The sequence below is a fragment of the Myxine glutinosa genome, unplaced genomic scaffold (assembly GCF_964187855.1).
Source record: "Myxine glutinosa unplaced genomic scaffold, kmMyxGlut1.1 SCAFFOLD_2095, whole genome shotgun sequence".
NCBI classification, from domain to species: domain Eukaryota; kingdom Metazoa; phylum Chordata; class Myxini; order Myxiniformes; family Myxinidae; genus Myxine; species Myxine glutinosa.
In genome coordinates this window covers 28,068-43,728 of record NW_027618190.1, presented here as the reverse complement: position 1 = coordinate 43,728, position 15,661 = coordinate 28,068, and the positions used below count along the sequence as shown (strand labels likewise).

General features: G+C 44.9%; 1 protein-coding gene across 3 annotated transcripts in view; it reads left to right on the top strand.

The window, feature by feature from the left end:
- The window catches only part of LOC137431075 (tubulin alpha-1A chain), a 57,109-nt gene that overhangs the window by 38,319 nt on the left and 3,129 nt on the right, over nt 1–15,661 (top strand). The window contains exon 1 of one of the 3 annotated variants that reach the window (XM_068121965.2): nt 15,064–15,187. The exons of the other annotated variants lie outside the window; for them this stretch is intronic. Within the exon in view, the coding sequence (XP_067978066.1) occupies nt 15,185–15,187 (3 nt within the window). The 5' untranslated portion in view covers nt 15,064–15,184. Of the gene's footprint in view, nt 1–15,063; nt 15,188–15,661 lie in introns of those variants that run through there. 3 annotated transcript variants of the gene reach the window in all.

Below are 15,661 nucleotides of genomic sequence, written 5' to 3'. Positions count from 1 at the left end.
AGGTCAAAAGTAGAGGTCTCCATCAAGGTCATAAGTAGAGGGTCTCCATTATGGTCAGAAGTAAAGTATCTCCATTAAAGTCATAAGTAGATGGTCTCCATTAAGGTCAAAATAGATGATCTCCATCTCAACTAAGGTCATAAATAGAGGGTCTCCATTAAGGTCAAAAATAGAGGGTCTCCATTAAGGTCATAAGTAGAGGGTCTCCATTAAGGTCATAAGTAGAGGATCTGCATTTATATTAAGGTCATAAGTAGAGGGTCTCCATTAAGTTCAAAATTAGATGGTCACCATTAAGGTCAAAATTAGATGGTCACCATTAAGGCCAAAAGTAGATGGTCTCCATCAAGGTCATAAGTAGAAGGTCTCCGTTAAGGTCATAAGTAGATTGCCTCCATTAAGGTCACAAGTAGATTGTCTCCATTAAGGTCATAAGTAGATTGTTTCCATTAAGGTCACAAGTAGATTGTCTCCATTAAGGTCATAAGTAGATTGTCTCCATTAAGGTCAAAAGTATATTGTCTCCATTAAGGTCATAAGTAGATTGTCTCCATTAAGGTCATAAGCAGAGGGTCTCCATTTCGGTCATAAGTAAGGTATCTCCATTAAAGTCAAAAGTAGATGGTCTCCATTAAGGTCATAAGTAGAATGTCTCCATTAAGGTCAAAAGTATATTGTCTCCATTAAGGTCATAAGTAGAGGGTCTCCATTGAGGTCATAAGCAGAGGGTCTCCATTAAGGTCATAAGGAAAGTATCTCCATTAAAGTCAAAAGTAGATGGTCTCCATTAAGGTCAAAAGTACATTGTCTCCATTAAGGTCATAAGTAGAGGGTCTCTGTTAAGGTCATAAGTAGATGGTCTCCATTAAGGTCAAAAGTATATTGTCTCCATTAAGGTCATAAGCAGAGGGTCTCCATTTCGGTCATAAGTAAAGTATCTCCATTAAAGTCAAAAGTAGAATGTCTCCATTAAGGTCAAAAGTATATTGTCTCCATTAAGGTCATAAGTAGAGGGTCTCCATTGAGGTCATAAGCAGAGGGTCTCCATTAAGGTCATAAGGAAAGTATCTCCATTAAAGTCAAAAGTAGATGGTCTCCATTAAGGTCAAAAGTACATTGTCTCCATTAAGGTCATAAGTAGAGGGTCTCCATTAAGGTCATAAGTAGATGGTCTCCATTAAGGTCAAAAGTAGATGGTCTCCATTAAGGTCAGAAGTAGAGGGTCTCCATTAAGTTCAAGAGTAGATTGTCGCCATCTCCACTAAGGTCATAAGTAGAGGATCTCCATTAAGGTCAAAATTCGATGGTCTCCATCTCCATTAAGGTCATAAGCAGAGGGTCTCCATTGTCACATGTAGAGGGTCATAGGTTGGCTCATATTGGTGATTATTTTAATTTTGTATTTTGCAATTAATACAAGTGCACTAACCTTGAAGAAATTTAATGATTTTAAGAGTATTATTATCTCGTTCCTCAAGTCCTGTCCACCTTCTGGTGACATTCATGATCAGATTTCTCAAAACATTCCAATCCTGCACTGCTTAACGAAGCTCTGCCAGATACAGCTTGGTTACATCCTTTACCCCATTCATCCAGTACTAAGCTCTTCCCCTTCCTCTTCTACCTTCAACCATGCCCAGCATAGTTGACTTCTCCAGACTTTCATTCTTTACATACATGATGTGTCCAAAGTATCTGTTTATATTTTATCATCAGCGTTTCTACTGTACACGGCAGTATAAATTCCGTCTGATTACCTCCGCCATCCAAGGTGGACGGAGGTTACGTTGTCACCGCTGTCTGTTTGTCCGTCTGTCTGTGAGCAGGATATCTCAAAAGTTATGAATGGATTCAGTCGAAATTTGGTTTCCAGTGGCATTTCAGGAAACTTTCAACGAAACTTTCAGGGTGGGAGTGACACCCATGCAGAACCGGATGGGGTTGGACCTGGGTCACCTGTTACCAGTGGCATACCCAAAAGACTGATCTGACAAAAAAAAGAGTTAGAGAAAGAAGAACACTTACGACGGTATTCGGTACGTTCTTTCCACCTTGTGTGGTGGCCCTGTCGATATGTTGCTTTGTATAACTAGTTTATCACGTTTATTACTTGAAAAATCGAAGATGTGCGTTGATGATGTGTTGAAGATGACATTCGGAGATGTGTTGGTCTTGTGCGTTATTCTGTCTGTCTGTCTGTCAATCGCCTACAGGTCACAATTTTAAACCGACCTTCATGACACTTCACCAGATGGTAGGGCTGTTCATAAGGAAGAAGCCTATTGATTTTGAGGTCAAAGGTCATCTTGAGGTCAAATTTCTAAAATTGTCATTTTTCATCCGATTTTACTTAAAAGTTGAACAGCATTTGCATATTGAGTCAATAAATTGGGAAACCAACTATTTTTGAGCTTAACATGTCAAAGGTCAACTCAAGGTCAAACTTCTAAAATCATCAATTTTCATCTGAAACATCATCAACTTTCATACTATTGACAGATGGTGTTCGCTGCTTTTCACCCCTCAGCCCAAATTGGGCTAAGGGGTATTGTCGTCACGGGCGTCGTCCGGGGGTCCGTCAACTTTTGGTTTCCGTCAATTTCAAGGAGAACGGCTTGTCCGATTAAATCCATTTTTGCAGTGTGTGTTGGGGTTGAGTAGAGGAAGGTTCTTTTCGAAAATGGGCGCGCTGCGATTTTCAATATGGCCGCCACGGCAGCCATCCGGGCGTCCGTCAACTTTTGGTTTCCGTTAAATTCGAGCAGAACGGCTTGTCCGATTAAATCCATTTTTGCAGTGTGTGTTGGGATTGAGTAGAGGAAGTGTCCTTTCGAAAATGGGCGCGCTGCGATTTTCAATATGGCCGCCACGGCAGCCATCTTGAAATTGGTTTTCGTCAATTTCGAGCAGAACGGCTTGTCCGATTAAATCCATTTTTGCAGTGTGTGTTGGGGTTGGGTAGAGGAAGGTTCCTTTCGAAAATGGGCGCGCTGCGCTTTCAATATGGCCGCCACGGTAGCCATCTTGATATTGGTTTCCATCAATTTCGAGCAGAACGGCTTGTCCGATTAAATCCATGTTTGCAGTGTGTGCTGGGGTTGAGTAGAGGAAGGCGCCTTTCGAAAATGGGCGCGCTGCGATTTTCAATATGGCCGCCACGGCAGCCATCTTGAAATTGGTTTCCGTCAATTTCGAGCAGAACGGCTTGTCCGATTAAATCCATTTTTGCAGTGTGTGTTGGGGTTGAGTAGAGGAAGCTTCATGGGCGCGCTGCGATTTTCAATATGGCCGCCACGGCAGCCATCTTGAAATTGGTTTCCGTCAATTTCAAGCAGAACGGCTTGTCCGATTAAATCCATGTTTGCAGTGTGTGTTGGGGTTGAGTAGAGGAAGGTTCCTTTCGAAAATGGGCACGCTGTGATTTTCAATATGGCCGTCACGGCAGCCATCTTGAAATTGGTTTCCACCATGCATGGGCTGAGGGGTTACGCCCGCTTTGCGGTGCTATTTATCTTACCATTTTAAGAAGAAAGTTTAAAAGAAGGAAGCGATGTGAACCAAAGTGGTTGATTTCATTTGATCATCTGACTTGATCGAACTTAATAATCGTAGTGGATACAAGTATGTCTTAAGTGTTATTGATGGAAGGTTGAGACATGCGTGGATTGTTCCTTTGAAAATAAAAAAGACATTACTCTGACATTAACCTTCAAACAGATATTTCATAAAAGCAAAACGAACCAGAAATAATTATGGACCAATGAAGGAAAAGTGAATACTATAACATAACATTATAAAAAAAATTTTCTTTTAAATAAAATGGTATTACGTTATGCATTACTTTTAATGAAGGAAAAGCCATCGTCGTCGAGCGTTTTAATCACACTTTGAAAGGGAGACTGCATAAAAAATGTACTCAACTCAGTCATCAAAATTGGGTATGTTTTATTCAAGACTAGCAAGGCAATGCCGGGTCCCTCTCCCACCCATTCCCCTCCTTCATCCCACCACTGCCTCATCCCACCTCCTCCCACCAACTCCTTCTCCTCCATTCCAGAGCCATGCAAAACCAGAGTTTGGTGAACTTAACAATAGGCGCCATTTTGTTACTCAACTGTTCAGGTGCGGGTAGCATAAATTACGTGCTATTGGAACGGAACTTTGAGACCTTTTGAGATCTCTTCGACTTTTTTACAGACCTTTCACTTTAGACCCTCAGACCCCATAACATTTTAGAGCATTAGGCCCTCAAAGCTTTAATATTTATACCCTTATTGAATGACCCCTTTAGACCCATTAATCCCTCAATACCCTCAATACCATGAGACACTTTACACCATTTAACATTTATGACCCTTAAGACACCTTAGACCCTCAAGACCCCATTAGACCCTCAATGTCCCTGACACTTTAACCTCTCAAGACCCTTAACGGTATTGAGGGTCTGAAGTATCTTAAGGAAGAGGCTTTTCCAGACTTTATAGCACACATACAGTGCCAGTGAAGGGGTACACGGTATAAAGCCATATCCCCAAGAGGAATCACTGGGCAGGGTAGGAAAATCTGGTCCTTTAGTTGTTAACCTTTGGGCTATGTTGACCTTTTGACCTCAAATTCAATAGGCTTCTTTCTTATTACCAACTCAACCATTTGGTGAAGTTTCATAAAGATCGGTTAAAAATTGTGACCTAGGCGATTGACATACAAACAGACGAAACTGACAAACAAACAGACGAAACTGACAAACAAACAGGCAGTATAACGCACAACATCAACCAATATACTTGAGAAATCTTCAATTTTGCAAGTAATAAAAACTTGGTAATGAACACACCAATGAAAGTGCTGGGGTGGGTTCATTACCAATCAGCTAGTCCTATTCCTAGTCGATGCACCTCGTCCAAGTGTATCCTTTATTAACTCGGTAGAACATTGAATGGAGTCTATGTATTCATGCATTTTCATGTATTCGTGTTTTTGGGGGAAGTTTTGGGTCTAAATATATTTTGTGCCCAAGGCCCCAAAAATGTTAATCCGCCTCTGCCCCTCCCACCTCCGACCTCCCACCACACCCATTCCCTCTCTCATCCCACCCTTTCCCCTGCCTCCTACCACCCCCTCCACCTCCCTCTGGACTCCCACTCTACCTCTTGTCCCCCATCCTCCTCCTCCTCCCAGCCATCCCCTCCCTTCATACTCCTACCCACCCTTTTCCTTCCCTCCTCCCACCTCATCCCCTCCCCCATCCCACCCTTCCCCTGCCTCCTCGCTCCCCACCTCCCTCATCCCACTCTCTCCCTCTGGACTCCCACCCCACTCCTTTCTCTCCCTCCGGACTCCCACCACACCCATTCCCTCCCTCACCCCACCCTTTCCCCTGCCTCCTACCACCCCACCCCACCTCCCTCATCCCACCCCCTTGCCTCCTGCCACCTCACCACCCTCATCCTACTACCTCCCTCCAAACTCCCACCACACCCTTTTCCCCTCCCTCTTCCAACCTCATCCCCTCCCTCATCCCACCTCGTCCCCTCCCTCATCCCACCTCGTCCCCTCTCTCATCCCACCCTTCCCCAGCCTCCTCTCAACCCACCTCTTTCATCCCAGTGATCCCACTCCCCCCCTCAGGACTCCCAACCGCACCCCTCCTTCCTCCTCCCACCCAATCCCTTTCCCCTCCTCCCACAACACCCCTCCCCTCCCTCCTCGTCCCACCACACTCCTCCCCTCCCTGCTTCTCAAATCACATCCCTTCCATCCCTCCAGACTCCCACCTCTTCCTAGTCACTGACAGTGAATAAACCATTTAATAGCTGATTAGTACGGATCTGATTAGATCACTGATCGGCCACTGATCTCTATATAAGTGAACAAAGTTAGTATAGAGATCAGTGCACCAGGCCCACAATCAGAAGGGACTCATAATGACCAAGACAAATACAGTATTTGGCTGTCCGAATGTCTCCACAAACGTACACCACTCAGAGCTGAGAATCTGGTTAGTGTTTAGTAACCACTAGCAAAAGTTCCAGGCGTTGCCGGGCGACACAGAGTCGCTTTGTGCCGGGAATTTGAAGACATGGAGGAAGGGGGGGGGGGGGGTGGTGGAAGGGAGATTGAGGGAAGGGAGGGTGGTGGAGGAGAGGGAGGAGGGAGGGGGGTTGAGAAAAATGGGAGGGTAGGGGAAGGGGAGGGGAGGCCAGAAGAGACATGGGAGGGGGAGAGGAGGCCAGGAGTGGAGTGGAGGGGGAGAGGGAAGGGAGGAGGATGGAAGGGGAGGGAAGTGGGAGGCAAGGGAAAGGGGAGGGAAGAGGGAGGAAAGTGGAGAGGGGGAGACGGGATGAAGGAGAAGGGGAGGGGGAGGTGGATGCGAGAGGGAGTGGGAGGGCAGGGTTGAGGATAGTGGGAGAGTTGGGGAAAGGGAGACAGCGGGAGGGAGGGAGAGAGGGATGGGAGAGGAGTTCCTGGCATTGCTGGGCAACACAGAGTCGCTGTAATCTCAACACAAAACCCATATCCTTAACCATCATATTAAAACCCATATCGCTAACAACCCTCACATTAAAACCCCTATGCCTAACCCTCACATTAAAACCCCTATCCCTAACCTTTACATTTAACCCATATCCCCAACCCTCACATTAAAACTCATATCCCTAACACTCACATTAAACCCCTATCCCAAACCCTCACATTAAAACCCCTATGCCTAACACCAACTGTAAGACCTTTAAGACCTCTAAGACCGCCACTACCCTTTAAGACCCATAAGACCAATGAGACCCCTAAGACTGCTAAAATCTTCAAGACCATTAAGACCCCTAAAACCCTCTATAATCCTGAGACACTTTAAGACCCCTTTGACCCTTTATAACCATAAGGCCATTTAAGACCCCTAAGACACTTTAAAGCCCTGTATAGACCCCGAAGACCATCAAGACTGCTAAGACCCTTCAGACACTTCAGAGCCCTAATTGTCTTAGGAGCATTCTCAGGTCATTCATACCCAAAGACCCTTTAATATCACGAAGACCCTTAAGACCCCTAATACCCTCAGAACGTGAAGACACTTTAACACCCCCTAATACCCTAAATAACATTAAGACTCTTTAACACTGCTAAGACCCCATAACACTCCTAAGACCCTTTAGACCCCTTATACCCTTTAAAACCCTTTAAACTCTCTGAGACCCCTTATAATCATCATAACTCTAAGACCCCTAATACCCCATAAACCTTTTAAGACCCATTAGACCCTTTATAACCATAAGACCATTTAAGACCCATAGTACACTAAAATCCTAAAGACCATTTCAGAGCCCTAAGACTCAAAAAAAATTTTTGCATACAAGATCGAGGCTCGTGTAAGAGCTAACATTAAACACAAAAAACATAAACGGACACATAAAACATATAATAAAGGGAGCGGGAGACAAGATGGGGAGAGAGAGGGAAGCACACAAGCACAACAACAGTAGAGAACAGGGACATCGGGAGATCTGTGGATGGGAGAGGGCTGGGGGAGGAGGGAGGGGGGGGGGGGCGAGGGGTACACGGTATAAAGCAAATTGACACGACAAGGAATTTCAGGAATGAAGTCGGAGATTGAAAGAAGTGGATTTGGGGTGTATTAACGGGGGTAGAAAAGATCAAGGTTTTGGATGGGGGAAGATAAGAGATGGTGGTGAACAGCTGTTTTTAAGACCTGGAGGGAGGAGTGGGATTGAAGAGAGTGTGGGAGTTTGTTCCAGAGGCGGGAGAAAAGAGGAATGAAAGAGTGAAGGTGAGCAGAGAGTCTTGATTTTGGCAGTTTCACCAGAATAGGGTTGTTGGCAGATTTTGTGCGTCCAGAAGGAATATTTGGAGGACAGAGCACAGACAGAGCTGGGGGAGCTAGGTCGGAGAGGAGTCGGTAGAAGACAGAAAGACCACCAACCTGCATGTGGTGAGAGAGAGAAAGGCCCGCAGAATCAGCTTCATCGCGGGAGATACCAATGATTCTGAAAGCTTTGGTTTCTATAGCGTGAAGTCGAGCTAGGTGTGAGGCAGGAGCACTAGTCCAGAGGGGAGAGCAGTAATCCATCAAGCTGTGGATGAAAGCTTTGTAAGTGGTGAGGAGCTCAGAGGTGTCAAGGAAGGACTTCGCATGACGGAGGATACCCAGTCGACGACTGGCATTGGAGGCCAGCTTTGAAATGTGTTTTTCCCAGGAAAGATCATGGCTGATAGTGAGATCCAAAAGCTTGAGTGACAGACGTCTTCAAGAGAATTGTTGAGAAAGTAGATGGGAGGGTTTTCCAGATGGTCTTTTCGGAGAGACCTAGTGAGAGTGTGAGATTTGTCAGGATTGAAAGACATGTTCCACTTGTTTGACCAGTTTCTGGTTTTGTCCAGGTCTGCAGAGAGGTAGGAGGCTGCTGCCTGCCGATCTGAAGGATGAGATATGGAGCAGCAGACAGTGGAGTAATCAGCAAAGAGATAGAGAGTATTTTCTAGAGAGTTGGAGAGATCACTGATGAAGACCAGAAAAAGCACAGGGCCAAGAAGACTGCCTTGAGGAACTCCGGCCTGAACAGGAAGGGGAGATGAGAGAATTCCATTCAGGGACACACATTGACTGTGACCACAGATGAAGTCTGCAAGCCATGCGTGGAGGTTCCCATGGATACCATAAGAGGAGAGTTTGGAGGGGTGGGGTGCCAGACCATGTCGAAGGCACGTGATATGTCGAAGGAGACAGCTCTGATTTCTTGCTTGGTGTTGAGGACCTCCATCCATTGTTGAGACAGTAGAAGCAGCATGTCCAGAATAGAATGACCTGGTCTGAATCCTAATTGATAATCCAAGATCAAGCCATTGGAGAAGAGGAAGGATATGATATCTGAAGCAATCATGGATTTCATGACCTTGCTGATTGGTCTGAGGTTGCAAGGATCTGTTTTTGCCCTTTTTTGTGCAAAGCGGAAATGTTGGCTGATTTCCATGCAGATGGTAGATGACCTTGAGCAAAATGAAAGGGTGAAGAGAACAGAGAGAGGGTGAGATAGAGTGGCAAATAGGATTTTAGGACCCGTGGGCTGATTCCGTCTGGTCCAGTTGCAGAATCAGAGTCAAGGTTTGACAGAAACTTCTCCACCTTGTTGGGAGAGAAGGACACAGAGTCCAGGAGCAGCTGGGTTTGACTGGGTAAGGTAGGTACAGAGAGCGATGGATTTGGGACACAATATTTTGAGGCAAACACAGAGTTTAGGCATTCAGCTTTTTCACGTGTGGAGTCAGATGTGCAGGCATTTGAGATAATGGAGGGGATGGAGGCCGAGGGAACAAACACTAGAAACAAATTTCACCAGACGCCACAAGGATTTGGAGGAGGGAGACAGGTTTGAGAGTTCAGTCTTGAGATTAGAGAGATATTGTTTCCTGGCTCTCCTGAGGGTAGACACACACTTGTTCCGAGCTCTGGGAAAGGAACTGAAATTGCCTTTCGTTGGATTATTCTTCCATGAGGCAAAGGCAAGTTGTTTCAGGGCAACTACCTCACCACAAGATTCAGTGTACCATGGACAGGAGGAAGGATATGACAACTGAAGGCGAGATGGGATAAATCTGTGAAAGAGAGAGAGAGAGAGAGAGAGAGAGAGAGAGAGAGAGAGAGAGAGAGAGAGAGAGAGAGAGAGAGAGAGAGAGAGAGAGAGAGAGAGAGAGAAAGAGAAAGAGAAAGAGAAAGAGAAAGAGAAAGAGAAAGAGAAAGAGAAAGAGAAAGAGAAAGAGAAAGAGAAAGAGAAAGAGAAAGAAAGAGAAATAGAAATTTTCTTTTGAAGAATTCCCAAGATGAGTTGAGGTCAGAGGCAGTCGAGATGGGAGACCAGCCCAGATGATTGATGGCTGCTTGAAGACCGTGCCAGTCGGCTTGAGTGAAATGCCAGACACGTCGACGTTGAGGTGGGTCTCGAAGAATGGCCAGAGAGATGTCCCCTTTAACAAGGAAATGATCAGATGAACCGATTGGAGCAGAAGAAGAACAGCAGACATTTGTAGGGAAGTTTGTCATAACCAAGTCTCGAAGAGAAGATACTCCGTTGACAGAGATACAGGTTGGGAAATTGACAGATTGTGTCAGTCCCAATGAGTTTCCGAAGTCCTTTGCTGAGATGCCATGGCTGGTGTGAGAGGTACCCACACCCAGCCAGCTGGCATGATAGCAGTTCAAGTCGCCACAAATGAAGAGAGAGTTGGGATGAGTGGATAGAAGTTGGTCCATGTTGTCAGACAGCGAGATGTACAGTGCATTCAGAAAGTATTCAGACCCCTTCACATTTTTCACATTTTGTTATGTTGCAGCCTTATGCTGAAATCGTTTAAATTCTTTTTTTCCCCTCATCAATCTACACTCAATACCCCATAATGGCAAAGAGAAAACAGGATTTTAGAAAGTTTTGCAAATTTATTAAAAAGAAAAAAAAAAGAAATATCACATTTACATAAGTATTCATACCCTTTGCTATGACACTTGAAATTTAGCTCAGGTGCCTCCCATTTCTCTTGATCATCTTTGAGATGTTTCTACACCTTGATTGGAGTCCACCTGTGTTAAATTCAATTGATTGGGCATGGTTTGGAAAGGCACACACCTGTCTATATGAGGTCTCACAGCTGACAATGCATATCAGAGCAAAAACCAAGCCATGAGGTCGAAGGAACTGCCTGCAGAGCTCAGACAGGATTGTGTCGAGGCACAGATTTGGGGAAGCCTGCAAAAAAAAATTCTGCTGCATTGAAGGTTCCTAAGAGAACAGGGGCCTCCATAATTCTTAACTGGAAGAAGTTTGGAACAACCAGGACTCTTCCTAGAGCTGGCCGCCCGGTCAAACTGAGCAACCGGGGGAGAAGGGCCTTGGTAATATAGGTGACCAAGAACCCTATGGTCACTCTGGCTGAGCTCCAGAGATCCTGTGTGGAGATGGGAGAAACTTCCAGAAGGACAACCATCACTGCAACACTCCACCGATCTGGGTTTTATGGCAGAGTGGCAAGATGGAAGCCTATCCTCAGTGAAAGACACATGCTGGGAGTTTGCAAAAAAGCACCTAAAGGACTCTCAGACTGTGAGAAACAAGATTATGTGGGCTTTCATGTGTCTTTCACTGAGGAGAGGTTTCCATCTGGCCACGCTGCCATAAAACCCAGATCGGTGGACTGTTGCAGTGATGGTTGTCCTTCTGGAAGTTTCTCCCATCTCCACACAGGATCTCTGGAGCTCAGCCAGAGTGACCATCGGGTTCTTGGTCACCTTTATTACCAAGGCCCTTCTCCCCCGATTGCTCAGTTTGGCCGGGCGGCCAGCTCTAGGAAGAGTCCTGGTTGTTCCAAACTTCTTCCATTTAAGAATTATGGAGGCCACTGTGCTCTTGGGAACCTTCAATGCAGCAGAATTTTTTTTGTAGGCTTCCCCAAATCTGTGCCTCGACTCAATCCTGTCTCTGAGCTCTGCAGGCAGTTCCTTCGACCTCATGGCTTTGTTTTTGCTCTGATATGCATTGTCCGCTGTGAGACCTTATATGGACAGGTGTGTGCCTTTCCAAATCATGTACAATCAATTGAATTTACCACAGGTGGACTCCAATCAAGGTGTACAAACATCTCAAAGATGATCAAGAGAAATGGGAGGCACCTGAGCTAAATTTCAAGTGTCATAGCAAAGGGTCTGAATACTTATGTAAATGTGATATTTCAGTTTTTTCTTTTTAATAAGTTTGCAAAACTTTCTAAAATCCTGTTTTGTCTTTGTCATTATGGGGTATTGAGTGTAGATTGATGAGGGAAAAAATGAATTTAAACGATTTCAACATAAGGCTGCAACATAACAAAATGTGAAAAAAGTGAAGGGGTCTGAATACTTTCTGAATGCACTGTAAATGGAGTCATCACTGTTTGGTGGACAGTACAGAACACATATGAGCAGAAGTTGGGAGCAGAGAGGAGGCTGTAGCTAGAGGTACTCCTGGGGGTGGGGTGGAGAGAGGGCAGTGCAAGGACAGTGAAGAAGAGAGTTTTTGATAAAGACAGCAACCCACCACCATTAAAGCCATGGTCCCATGGAGCCTGCGTTGGTATACGATGGTCTACGATGGTAGGATCGTGGAGCATCGTGGTGCATCGTGGAGCCCATCCTGCATCGACGTACGATTTTGTGGCCATCGTAGGTTGGAAAATCATCTTTTGAAATGTTCAAAAGATGGTCTACGATGGTCAACGTCGTAGACCGTCGTACGACCACGTGAGACAATCGTACGACCACGTAGATAACTTTCACCTGTCCACAAGTAAATGCCAGACACGTACGATATCGTACGACAACGTACGACAATCCTACGAGGATGCAGGATCATCCTGCGTCCTCGTGCGTCCTCGTAGCTACTTTGGGGGTAGCTACTTTGGGGGTATATAAACCCCAGCCATCAGCCATCACTTCATCATCATCAGTTCATGCCGAGTTGTTCAGAGTGATCATCATGGCGTTGATTCCACCCCAGAGGCTGAAGAGGCTTCAAGAGCAAGATGTCATTGACGTTGACATGATCGCTATAGCTGTTCTGCTGAGGAGGCGTCATGATCAAAGAAGAAGAAGACAGTTTTGGGTGCGGCCCTGGATGGCCAGGCGAGAGTTGTTCGGCATGTATCATCAGCTGATGACCGAGTTGGAGCGGGAGTCTCACGGAGATTTCAAGGGCTACCTGCGCATGGAGCCGGCCATGTTTCACGAGATGCTTGAGAGGCTGACCGACAGGCTTGAGAAGACCAAGACCAACTGGAGAACACCCCTTGGGGTGGGTGGAGCCATCTTATTTTATCTTCAAATAGTTGTGTACTGAACTGAAAGTGGAATTGAACTGAATTATATACCATCCTGTGATGACTCACGACGTCGTACGGCCGTCGTACGGCCGTCGTACGACCGTTGTACGACCACGTGAGACAATCGTGGGCCTATCGCAAGATGTTCGCATGACGTCGTACGACTTTATCGAGCTATATCGGAAGCTATATCATACGATAACGCGCGTCATCGTACGATGGTCGTACGACGACATGCGTCGTCGTATGATTGCAATAGCATAATATTCTATTGTCTACCCATCGTGGGCCATCGTAGATTTGGGCCATCGTAGCCCATCGTATACCAACGCAGGCTCCATGGGACCATGGCTTAAGAGGCTCAAGTCTATCATACCGGAGGAGGGAGTAACCAGGAAGAGATATTAAGGAATCAGAGACGTCTTGAAGGTGGAAAGTTTCTGTTAAGCAGATTATGTCTGGTTTGTCAGAAGCAACCTGTATGGAGAGATCAGTCAGGTTTGAGCAAAGGCTCCGGATGTTTTAGGTCCATACCGTTAAGGAAGAGGGATTGGGGACATCGGATACAGGACAAGGGAGGAGAGGGGTAGGGAAAGATGAGGAAGGAGAGGGGGAAGTAGGGAGAGTTGTTGACAGTGTGTTGGAGATTGCAGGAGAGCTAGAATAAGGGGAAGGATAAGGAGGACAAAAGGTTTGATGGTGATGGGATGAGGCACTGTGAGGGGTTCTTTGAGGGGTGGCAGAGGAAAGTAGAAGGTTGGGGGAGGTGGAGGTGTGAGTTGGAAGGGAGAGGAATTGTGGAAGAGGCAGTTTTGTGGAGGAGTTAAGAGGCAATTTTGAGGAGGAGGGTGAGAGGGGAGAATTGAAGAAAAATGATGAGGGGGGAGATTTGAGGGGGAGGGGTGAGTTGGGAGTTTTGAAGGGGAGGGGTGAAGGGGGGATTTGAGCGGGATGGAGGAGGTGGGAGATTTGAGGGGGAGGGGTGAGTTGGGAATTTTGAAAGTTTTGAATGATTAAAGGAAATCGAATGTTTATTACAAACTGGGTTTCTTGAGATATTCAAATCAGAGATCCATTTAAAAACGTTTGAGGAGGGGTGGAATGAAGGTGTGTTTCGAGAATGAAGAAAGGAAGCACTCACTGTACGAGATTGAATTTCTTTTTGTGATGTAAAGATTTAATGAGCAAATTAATGACAGCCTTTTGAATAGAGTTTATCCCATCTTATAACCGTTTATACTGCGAAGACACTTTAAGACCCTTCAGATCCTGAAGATCCTTAAGAACTCTAAAACACTTTAAGACCTTTAAGCTCCCTAAGATCCCTAAAAACCCTAAGACCTTGTAGAGCCTTAAGACCCTATAGACCCATTATAATCCCAAGACCCTTAAGACCCTGTATACCTTATAGACCCCCTTACACCATATGGACCCCATTACACCCTGTATAACCCTTAGACCCCTTAGATGTTGTTACACCTTTTAGAACCATATACAACTCATTAGACCCTTCAGAACCATTAATACCCTTAAGACCCCTCAAACGTCTTTCTACCCTTTTGGACCTTTAAGCCTTTCAACCTTTTAAGACCTTTAGGCCCCTTAGACAGTTTAGACCATTTAGAACCATTTAGACCTTTTCAGACTTTCAGACCATTTGACCTTTTCAACTTTTTAGAGCTTTGACCTTTCACAACTGGACCACTTAGACCAGTTCATTTGTAATCAATGACCTTTCATTTAATACATCCATTTAATCCATTTAATTTAATTTAATACATTTAATTTAATTTAATAATTTAAATACATTTAATACATCTGTCACACCAAATAAACCACAAAAAAAAGTCCTGGCGAGGGTCTACAATCTCCGATTGCTCTTTCTTGTTTTAATTGCATTTTGGAAATATTGATTGTACAATATTTTACACGAACATTGTGAGCTTTTCTTGACAGTTCAATTTTCCACTCGTTGTGAACAAAGAGATAATTTTAAAATGAAAAATCAAATATCGTTAAAGTTTATTTCATTTAATTTCTCTTATATTTAAAATGCGATTAACGGCGGCCATTTACCATAGCATTAGGGATAGGGAAAGAACGTCTGCACTCAAGGAACGTAGCACGCGCCGTGTCCAAGTTGACCAATCACATGCCGATCCCGGCGCACGTGACATCTATATAGATCGCGCAGGGGGCGTTGCGGTTGCGGAGCAATCGCGGCTGTTGCACAGAGACGTTTTGTGTCTTTTCCTCAGAGAGCATAATATATAAGAAAGCTCTTGTTCAGTAATATTATATCTCTGCAGTTTTACGTCCAGAAGCAATCATGGTATGGCTGTCTGTTTCGTCGTCGAGCCCCTTTGCCGTCGTGTTTGTGCTCGGTCGAATCGGTTTGCCTCACAAAATAAAATTTTGGCTTCGGGACGCCAATTCCGTCAGCCATTTTTTTTATTTTGTCGTTAATTTTATTCGGGATTCTTGCGCAGGATTGAATATCCCGATGAGGCGAGGATTTTTGTTGCGGATCGTGTGGTAATTGTCCCGCCGGTTGCCGCCTTGTGCCGTTATTTGTCTCGCTCTAAATTGATCCTGTTGGAATGATTTTCAAATGCACAATGAGACCATTGAAATTCTGGATTGTGTTGGAATTTCCGCCTCGGATTGGAAAATGTGTTTGCAGCGAAAAACTGAGAAATATTGTGATAAAGATCATGATCAATTAACTCACTTAAAAAAAAAAAAAATTTTTTTATCACTTAATATTATTCTCTACATTTATTACCAGTGATGCGATACTCATGGA